At 47.5% G+C, this 10,000-nt stretch overlaps 1 protein-coding gene and 1 long non-coding RNA gene across 2 annotated transcripts in view; one reads left to right on the top strand and one right to left on the bottom strand.

The window, feature by feature from the left end:
• The window catches only part of LOC135092832 (homeobox protein Hox-A3-like), a 24,519-nt gene extending 20,833 nt beyond the window's left edge, over positions 1-3,686 (top strand). The window contains exons 4-5 of the mRNA XM_063991575.1: positions 654-722; positions 2,388-3,686. Of these exons, the coding sequence (XP_063847645.1) occupies positions 654-722; positions 2,388-3,469 (1,151 nt within the window). The 3' untranslated portion in view covers positions 3,470-3,686. The remainder of the gene's footprint in view (positions 1-653; positions 723-2,387) is intronic.
• LOC135092794 (uncharacterized) overlaps positions 1-10,000 on the bottom strand; it is a 61,593-nt gene that overhangs the window by 44,482 nt on the left and 7,111 nt on the right. The window lies entirely within an intron of this gene.

Consider the following 10,000-nt stretch of genomic DNA (forward strand, 5'->3'; position numbering starts at 1 on the left):
AGGAAAAGAATAAGGAGGAGAAGGAAGAGGAACAGGATAGAAGACTAACAGAATAACGAAGAGGAAGAGGAAGAAAAAGAAGAGGAAGAATAAAAAGAAAAAGGGAGAGAAGAAATGAAAACGAGAGTAGAGAAATAGAATGACGAGAAGGAGAAGTAGAGGAGGAGGAGGAGGAGGAGGAGGAGGAGGAGGAGGAGGAGGAGGAGGAGGAGGAGGAAGAGAAACAAATGAAGACAAGAGAAGAACCCGGAGAAGAAGGAGAAGAAGAAGAAGAAGAAGAAGAACAAGAAGAACAAGAACAAGAACAAGAAGAAGAAGAAGAACAAGAACACGAAGAACAAGAAGAAGAAGAGAGAAAGAAGAAGAGAGAAAGAAGAGAGAGAAATACAAAACGATAAAAAACAGAAAAAGGAAAAGAAGGAGAAGGAGGAGGAAGGACTAACAAATAACAGAAAAGAAGAGAAAGAGAAGTAGAGGAGGAGGAGGAGGAGGAGGAGGAGGAGGAGGAGGAGGAGGAGGAGGAGGAGGAGGAGGAGGAGGAGGAGGAGGAGGAGGAGGAGGTGTAAGCTGTATGTAGTGGGGAGAGCAACAAAGAACAACCCCCCTTTTCATCCCCTCTCATCCCCCTCTCACTCCCCCCACCACTCTCACAGCCAGGGTCGGTTACACTCCCACAAAGGGCCCCCACCCCCCCAGCAAAGCCCCCCTCTGGGCCCCCATTGGCTAGTAACTTGAACCTAATAAAAGCCTTAACGACACTGGTGAGGCTACATTATATTTATGATGAGAGAGAGAGAGAGAGAGAGAGAGAGAGAGAGAGAGAGAGAGAGAGAGAGAGAGAGAGAGAGAGAGAGAGAGAGAGAGAGAGAGAGAGAGAGCAGGCTTTTCACTCAATCTCTCTCTCTCTCTCTCTCTCTCTCTCTCTCTCTCTCTCTCTCTCTCTCTCTCTCTCTCTCTCTCTTTCACAAATTTACGTAGAACAAGAATGAGAATGAAATAAAAGCGTGTAAGAAGAAGAGGACGAGAATAAAGAAGAGGAGGAGGAAGAGGATGAATAAAGAGAGAAGAGGAGGAGAAGGAGGAGGAGGAGGTGAAAGAACAAGAATAGAAAAAAAGAAAGGAAAAGGACGAGGAGGATGAGAAGTGGAGGAGGAGGAGGAGGAGGAGGAAGAGGAAGAATAAAGAAAAACAAAGAAAAAAAGATGAGGAGTACAAGAAGGAGGAGAATGAGGAAGAATAAAGAAAGAGAAGGAGAAGAACAAAAAGAATAAAGAGAAGAACAAGAAGAAGAATAAATAAAAAGAACAAGAAGAGAGAGAGAGGAAGACACCTAACTAACTTTAACGTAACCAAACCAAAGCAAGCCAAGCCACACTTCTCACTCGACTTCCCTTCCCTCCTTGCACCGTCCCTTCTTTGAGCCTGCTCCCAGCCTGCCTAGGGGGAGCTGGGCGGCTGGGGATTGGTGTGCAGGCAGGCAGAAGCCCCGCCCACCTACACCAGTCGCCCCGCCCACGCCCTCCATCCCAGAAGCCGTCCATCGCGCGGAAAGTGAGCAGTTGTAATGTTGTCTGGGCGTCCAGGAGTCATACGCGAGGACAAGAAAATATAGTCGATTTTTTTTTTCATGTCTTTTTTTTCCTACTGCTACTACTGCTGGTGGAGTGTTTATAGTGCTATTCCTCCTCCTCCTCCTTCTCCTCCTGCTCCTGCTGCTGCTGCTCGTGTGCTAGATGGCTACTGCGCCTGGTGAACCAATGGTGAGTGTTGTTGTGGTGGTGGTGGTGGTGGTGGTGGTGTCTGAAGGAGGTGAAGTAGAGGTGATGTCTTTTGTTTGTCTTGTTTGTCTTGCTTATCATACCTATACTCTCTCTCTCTCTCTCTCTCTCTCTCTCTCTCTCTCTCTCTCTCTCTCTCTCTCTTCCAGCAGCAGCCCCAGCAGGAGGGAGCAGCAGGCGGAGGGCGTGTTACTAGTTTCTCCGTCAGGGACCTGCTGCAGCTGCCGGACAAGCCAACGAAAGGTGTGTGTGTGTGTGTGTGTGTGTGTGTGTGTGTGTGTGTGTGTGTGTGTGTGTGTGTGTGTGTGTGTGTGTGTGTGTGTGTGTGTGTGTGTGTGTGTGAGGGGTGGTCGGGTTAAATATTATGGTAGTAACGCTACAAACAAAAGGACAGACGGACAGACACACACACAAAGACACCTCTACGCGTTCACACACACACACACACACACACACACACACACACACACACACACACACACACACACACACACACACACACAGGTATGCCGTTAATTAGCGCGCCCAACACGGCCAGGTAACTTTATGACGTGATGACAAGGCACATAATGGTGATGACTATGGTGATGATGGTGTGTTGTTCCTCAGGCGCGGGCGTGGGCGTGGGCGGCCAGACCGTGGTGAGGGAGGAGGCGGGCGGCGACACCACCACCAGCGCCACCACAGTGCCCACCACCACCACCACCGCCGCCACAGACCTGGCGGAGGCCCTGCACCACCACCACCACCCCCACCACCTCCACCACCACCACCCCTCCCCCGTGCAGGCCGCGGCGGACTCCACGGAGAACACGCACGTGGCGGAGGAGGACTACACGGCGGAGGAGGAGCTGGAGGCGCTGGAGGTGGAGGAGGAGGGGGAGGAGGGGCGCGAGGCGGGCGGGCGCAAGAGGAAGCGGCGCATTCTGTTCAGCAAGACGCAGACCTACGAGCTGGAGCGACGCTTCCGCCAGCAGCGCTACCTGTCGGCGCCGGAGCGGGAGCACCTGGCGGCGCTCATCAACCTCACGCCCAACCAGGTGAAGATCTGGTTCCAGAACCACCGCTACAAGACCAAGAAGCTGTACCGCGAGAAGGGCCTGGCGGGCTCCATGGAGGCCCCCTACGGCGCCGCGCCCGCCGCGCCGCTCTGCGCCCTACCCCCTGCCCTGCGCCGCCTGTCCATGCCGCTGCTCGTCAGGGACAGGCTGGCAGGGGGCGCCAATCCCCGCCCCGACGCCCACGACGCCGCGGCGCTGTTGGATCCACGCCTACACGCGCCCCTGCCGCCCGTAGCCTTCCCAGGGCTATTCTCCGGCTTGTTGGGCGCGTCGGGCGGCCTGCGGCTGGGCGCGGTGCCCCCAGCGCTGGCCCAGCCCGGCTTGTCCCCCGCCCTGGCCGCCTCGCTGCTGCTGCCCGCCCATCCCTTCCTCTCTTCTGCCTCCTCCCTCTCCTCCTCCCTGCCGCTCTTCTCCTCCCCGCCCGCCGCCACCGCCGTCACCGCCGCCCGCGCCTCCCTCAAACTGCTCGACGGCGGCGGCGGCGGCGTCGGCGGCGGCGGCGGTGGCGGCGACGGGTCGCCCTCGCCCTCGCCCACCACCTCGCTGTCCTCGCCGCGGCCCCTCTCGCCCCCCTGCCCCGCTGACGGCGTCCCTCTGCCCCACCTGCCCACCGCCCCCGCCAGATGGTGACGCAAAAGTGGATAGCGGCGGTGACGAGAAACAGCGGCATTAATATCTCCAGGCGGGCGGCGGGCGGCGGGCGGGCGTGGGTATGGCGCGCCGCGCTGGTGGTGATGACGGTGGCTGCGTGTGGCGGCGTGTGGTGAGCGCTAGTGTGTGTGTGTGTGTGTGTGTGTGTGTGTGTGTGTGTGTGTGTGTGTGTGTGTGTGTGTGTGTGTGTGTGTGTGTGTGTGTGTGTGTGGTGCGGGACTAGTGGTGTGTGGTGGTGGCAGGTGTGTGGTGACTAATCAGTGAGGACAGGTACACGTGTGGTGATAGTCAATTAGCCAGGTATGGTGACACACACAGTGACACACAGTGACAACGGTGTAGCGAGCTGTATCACGCAAAGTGGCCGTGCAAACACTAATTAGCGGCCAGGTAAAGCGTCACTATCAACACAGGTAAGGTGAACAATTAACACCTGGCCGACCCTCACCTTAATGAACCAGTGACTTGCAGGTAGTGACGGCGAGGCGATAGTGACGGATAGTGACAGTGAAAGAAAGAACGTGCGCTGAGCAGTGAAAAAGTGATGACAGTGATTCACCATAACTTCATCTCGTGTGCCTTAAATGGTGATGATGATGGTGATGATGATGATAATGATAGTGACGACGATGGTGATGACTGGTGAGGAGTATACGGTGGTGATGGTGGTGGTGGTGGATATGGTGATGATAGTGTTGAAGTCACCACCACCATCACCAATAAACGAGCAGAGATCACTATTTCTCACACTAATAACACACTAACTCGCAATGCACACACCACAACACCACCACAACCCACACACACATCACCACCACAACCCACACACCACAACACCACCACAACCCACACACACACATCACCACCACAACTCACACACACACACATCACCACCACAACCCACACACCAAACCACCACCACAACCCACACACAGACATCACCACCACAACCCACACACAGACATCACCACCACAACCCACACACCACAACACCACCACAACCCACACACAGACATCACCACCACAACCCACACACCACAACACCACCACAACCCACACACCACATCACCACCACAACCCACACACCACAACACCACCACAACCCACACACACACATCACCACCACAACCCACACACCACATCACCACCACAACCCACACACACACATCACCACCACAACCCACACACCACCACAACCCACACACACACATCACCACCACAACCCACACACCACAACACCACCACAACCCACACACCACATCACCACCACAACCCACACACACAACAACACCACCACAACCCACACACCACAACACCACCACAACCCACACAGACATCACCACCACAACCCACACACACCACAACACCACCACAACCCACACACCACAACACCACCACAACCCACACACCACAACACCACCACAACCCACACAGACATCACCACCACAACCCACACACACAACACCACAACAACCCACACAGACACATCACCACCACAACCCACACACCACAACACCACCACAACCCACAACACCACCACACCACCACACACCACAACACCACCACAACCCACACACACACACAACACCACCACAACCCACACACCACATCACCACCACAACCCACACCACAACACCACCACAACCCACACACACATCACCACCACAACCCACACACACATCACCACCACAACCCACACACACCACATCACCACCACAACCCACAAATACCACAACACCACCATAACCCACACAGACATCACCACCACAACCCACACACAACACCACAACACCACAACCCACATCACCACCACATCACCACCACAAGCCACAACGCTAACTCATGACAGCCATACACCACATTAGGCACATTCCAAGCCAGTTTTCTCCCACCTAGTCACATTACTAACCCACATTCTAAGCCACATACCTGATAACTCTACATTCCTAACCCACAAGAGGTCACATCACCCTACTGAGCCAAATTCTAAGCCATATTTACCTCGAAAAGCCACGTCTTAAACCAATATCCTCCCTTAAAAGCCAATTTCCTCCTCAAAAGCTACATTTTAAGCCAGTCCTCCTTAAAATGCCATATTTAACGCAAAAAGCTAAATTTTAAGCCAGTTTCCACCCCTAAACCCATATTTAAAGCCAGTTTCCATCCCTAAAGCCACATTTAAAGCCAGCTTCCACACCTAAAGCCACATTTTAAGCCAGTTTCCACCCCTAAAGCCACATTTTAAAGCCAGTTTCCACCCTTAAAGACACATTTTAAGCCAGTTTCCATCCCTAAAGACACATTTTAAGCCAGTTTCCACCCCTAAAGACATATTTTAAGCCAGTTTCCAGCCCTAAAGCCACATTTTAAGCCAGTTTCCACCCCTAAAGACATATTTTAAGCCAGTTTCCACCACTAAAGACACATTTTAAGCCAGTTTCCACCGCTAAAGACATATTTTAAGCCAGTTTCCACCCCTAAAGACACATTTTAAGCCAGTTTCCACCCCTAAAGACACATTTTAAGCCAGTTTCCAACCCCTAAAGACACATTTTAAGCCAGTTTCCAACCCTAAAGACACATTTTAAAGCCAGTTTCCACCCCTAAAGACACATTTTAAGCCAGTTTCCATCCCCTAAAGACACATTTTAAAGCCAGTTTTCAGCCCCTAAAGACACATTTTAAGCCAGTTTCCACCCCTAAAGACATTTAAAGCCAGTTTCCAACCCTAAAGACACATTTTAAGCCAGTTTCCACCCCTAAAGCCGCATTTTAAACCAGTATCCTCCTTATAAAACCAGATTTACCCAAGAAAGCCAACTTTTAAGCGAATTTCCCTCCCTACAAAGCCATATTCACCCCCAGAAATCCACATTTTAAGCCAGTCTCCTTACTTACAAAGCCACATTTTAAGCCAGTTTCCACTTTAAAAGGCCACATTTTAAGCCAGTTTCCACTTTAAAAGGCCACATTTTAAGCCAGTTTCCACTTTAAAAGGCTGCATTTTAAGCCAGTTTCCACTTTAAAAGGCCACATTTTAAGCCAGTTCCCTCCTTTACAAAGCCATATTTACCACATAAAAACACATTTTAAGCCACTTTCAATCCAAAAAAGCCACACATCTGTCTTATCCCACATCTCAAGCCAGCATCCTCCTTAAAAAAGTCATATTTACCACAAAAATCCACAATTTAACCCACACAAAATAAAAAAAAACCCACATTACCACCTTATCCAAGCCACTTCTAAGCCACATACCACATAACCCACTCTGCTAACCCATAAAAGCCGCACATTTCTCTACTAACCCACATGAAGACCCTAATGACATCACTTCTTGCAGCTAACCCCAGTTCTAAGCCACCCACTCACCCCCATTAGCCACAAACTACGTAAGCCATATTCAAAGCCATATTCCTAACCTAGAACTACAACAATTATCTATCAACCCATAACCTAAGCCGCTCCATGACCCAATAAAAGCTAAACTACTTATACAAGCTGAATTTTAAGCCACAAACTACAAACACGAGCTAAATTTTAGGCCACAAACTACAAACACATGCTAAATTTTAAGCCGCAAACTACAAACACAAGTTAAATTTTAAGCCACAAACTACAAACACAAGCGACATTTTAAGTCACAAACTACAAGCACAAGCTAAATTTTAAGCCACAAACTACAAACACAAGCGATATTTTAAGTCATAAACAACATACACAAGCTAAATCTTAAGCCACAAACAACATACACGAGCTAAATTCTAAGCTACAAACTACAAACACATGCAAAATTTTAAGCCAAAAACCACAAACACAATCTAAATTTTGAGCCACAAACTATAAACACAAGCTAAATTTTAAGCCACAAACTACAAACACAAGCTAAATTTTAAGCCACAAACTACAAACACAAGCGACATCCTAAGCCACAAACTACTAACATGAAACAAATTTAAAACTACTAACAATATAAGCCAAATTTTAAGCCAGAAACTATAAACAAGCAACATTCTAAGCCACAAACTACAAAATACAGGAGATATTCTAAGCCACAAACTACTAAACACAAGCCAAATTTTAAGCCACAAACTACAAACACAAGCGACATTTTAAGCCACAAACTACAAACACAAGCTAAATTTTAAGCCACAAGCTACAAACACATGCTAAATTTTAAGCCACAAACTACTAACATACGCCAAATTTTAAGCCACAAACAACATAAGCCACATTCTAAGCCACATTCCTAAGCCACAACAAGTCATATGTCGCTAAGGAGCCACATTTGTTTTCTGACCCACAATGTTCCCTTTTAAAAGCCATCTCTTTCCCTCCCCCCAAAAATTAAGCCATGTTCTAAACCACGACCTTGAATACAATAATTCAATCATTCATTCCAAAAAACCCACATTCCAGGACAGTACTATTCCAAAAAAACCCACATTCCAAGCTAGCACCATTCCAAAAAACCCACATTCCAAGCCAGTACCATTCCAACCCACAACACCCAAAAAAACCCACGGTACAACCACAACACCACAAAAACCCACATTACAACCACAACACCACAAAAACCCACATTACAAGCCACAACACCCAAAAAAAACACATTACAACCACAACACCCAAAAAAACCCACATTACAACCACAACACCCATAAAAACCACATTACAACCACAACACCACAAAAAAACCCACATTACAACCACAACACCACATAAAAACCACATTACAACCACAACACCCAAAAAAACCCACATTACAACCACAACACCACAAAAAACCCACATTACAACCACAACACCACAAAAAAACCCACATTACAACCACAACACCCAAAAAAACCCACATTACAACCACAACACCACAAAAAAACCCACATTACAACCACAACACCCAAAAAAACCCACATTACAACCACAGCACCACAAAAAACCCACATTACAACCACAGCACCACAAAAAACCCACATTACAACCACAGCACCACAAAAAACCCACATTACAACCACAACACCACAAAAAAACCCACATTACAACCACAACACCCAAAAAACCCACATTACAACCACAGCACCACAAAAAACCCACATTACAACCACAACACCACAAAAAAACCCACATTACAACCACAGCACCACAAAAAAACCCACATTACAACCACAACACCACAAAAAACCCCATTACAACCACAGCACCACAAAAAACCCCACATTACAACCACAACACCCAAAAAAACCCACATTACAACCACAACACACCAAAAACCCCACATTACAACCACAACACCCAAAAAAAACACATTACAACCACAACACCCACAAAAACTCACATTACAACCCACGACACCCACAAAAACCCACATTACAACCACAACACCCAAAAAAACCCACATTACAACCACAACACCCATAAAAACCCACATTACAACCACAACACCACAAAAAAACACATTACAACCACAGCACCACAAAAAAAACACATTACAACCACAACACCCAAAAAAACCCACATTACAACCACAACACCACAAAAAAAACCACATTACAACCACAACACCACAAAAAAAACCCACATTACAACCACAACACCCAAAAAAAACCCACATTACAACCACAACACCACAAAAAACCCACATTACAACCACAACACCACAATCCAGCCACAACACCCACACAAAACCCACTCAAAAGAACATTCCTTTAACAATCACAACCTAAAGGCACATTAAAAAAAAAAAAAGGCCTATTTAAATTACAGCATTTTCTCCGTTACGATCATGTTCCTAACCCTTTCACTGTTACCTGGCACATCATTCCTGGACTCCTAAGCACTCTGACACATCTCTCCTTGCTGCACACCACCTCCACGCGTTGGTTTAGTTGCATATTTCAAAATCTTCTCCTTTAAATCCTCTTCTCTCTTTCTTATACTTATAAACAACCCCACGTATTGGTCTTTGTGGAGTGAAAGGGTTAAAAAGTCACGTTTTTTAAGTAATTCCATCCATATATTCTTAAAAATTAATATTACAAAAATTCCTTAAAAAGACGCATTCTAAGCCATGTGTTCCTTTAAAAACTTACATTCCAAAAGAGAAAATCACTAAAAAAGCCACATTCCAAGCACATTCCAGGCACATTCCAGACACATTCACCCTTAAAACTCACATTCCACAAGAGAAAATCCTTAAAAAGCCACATTCCAAGCACATTCTCCCTTAAAAACCAACACCACAAAAAATTCCTTAAAAAGCCACATTCTCCCTTATAAAGCCACATTCCAGGAAAGTAAATCCCTTACAAAGCCACATTTTAAGCCACATTCCAGAAAAGCACCGTTAAATTCCAACATTCCTGAAAATATCCTTGAAAAAAAAATACACTTTAAACTACATTCCAACATTCCAAACATCCACATTCCAGGGAAGACAAGGCACATTCCAGACATTCCCATTCCTAAGCCATAATTTTGATGCCCCCATTCCTAAGCCACAATTCTGATACT

The sequence above is a fragment of the Scylla paramamosain genome, chromosome 41 (genome assembly GCF_035594125.1).
Source record: "Scylla paramamosain isolate STU-SP2022 chromosome 41, ASM3559412v1, whole genome shotgun sequence".
Lineage (NCBI taxonomy): Eukaryota > Metazoa > Arthropoda > Malacostraca > Decapoda > Portunidae > Scylla > Scylla paramamosain.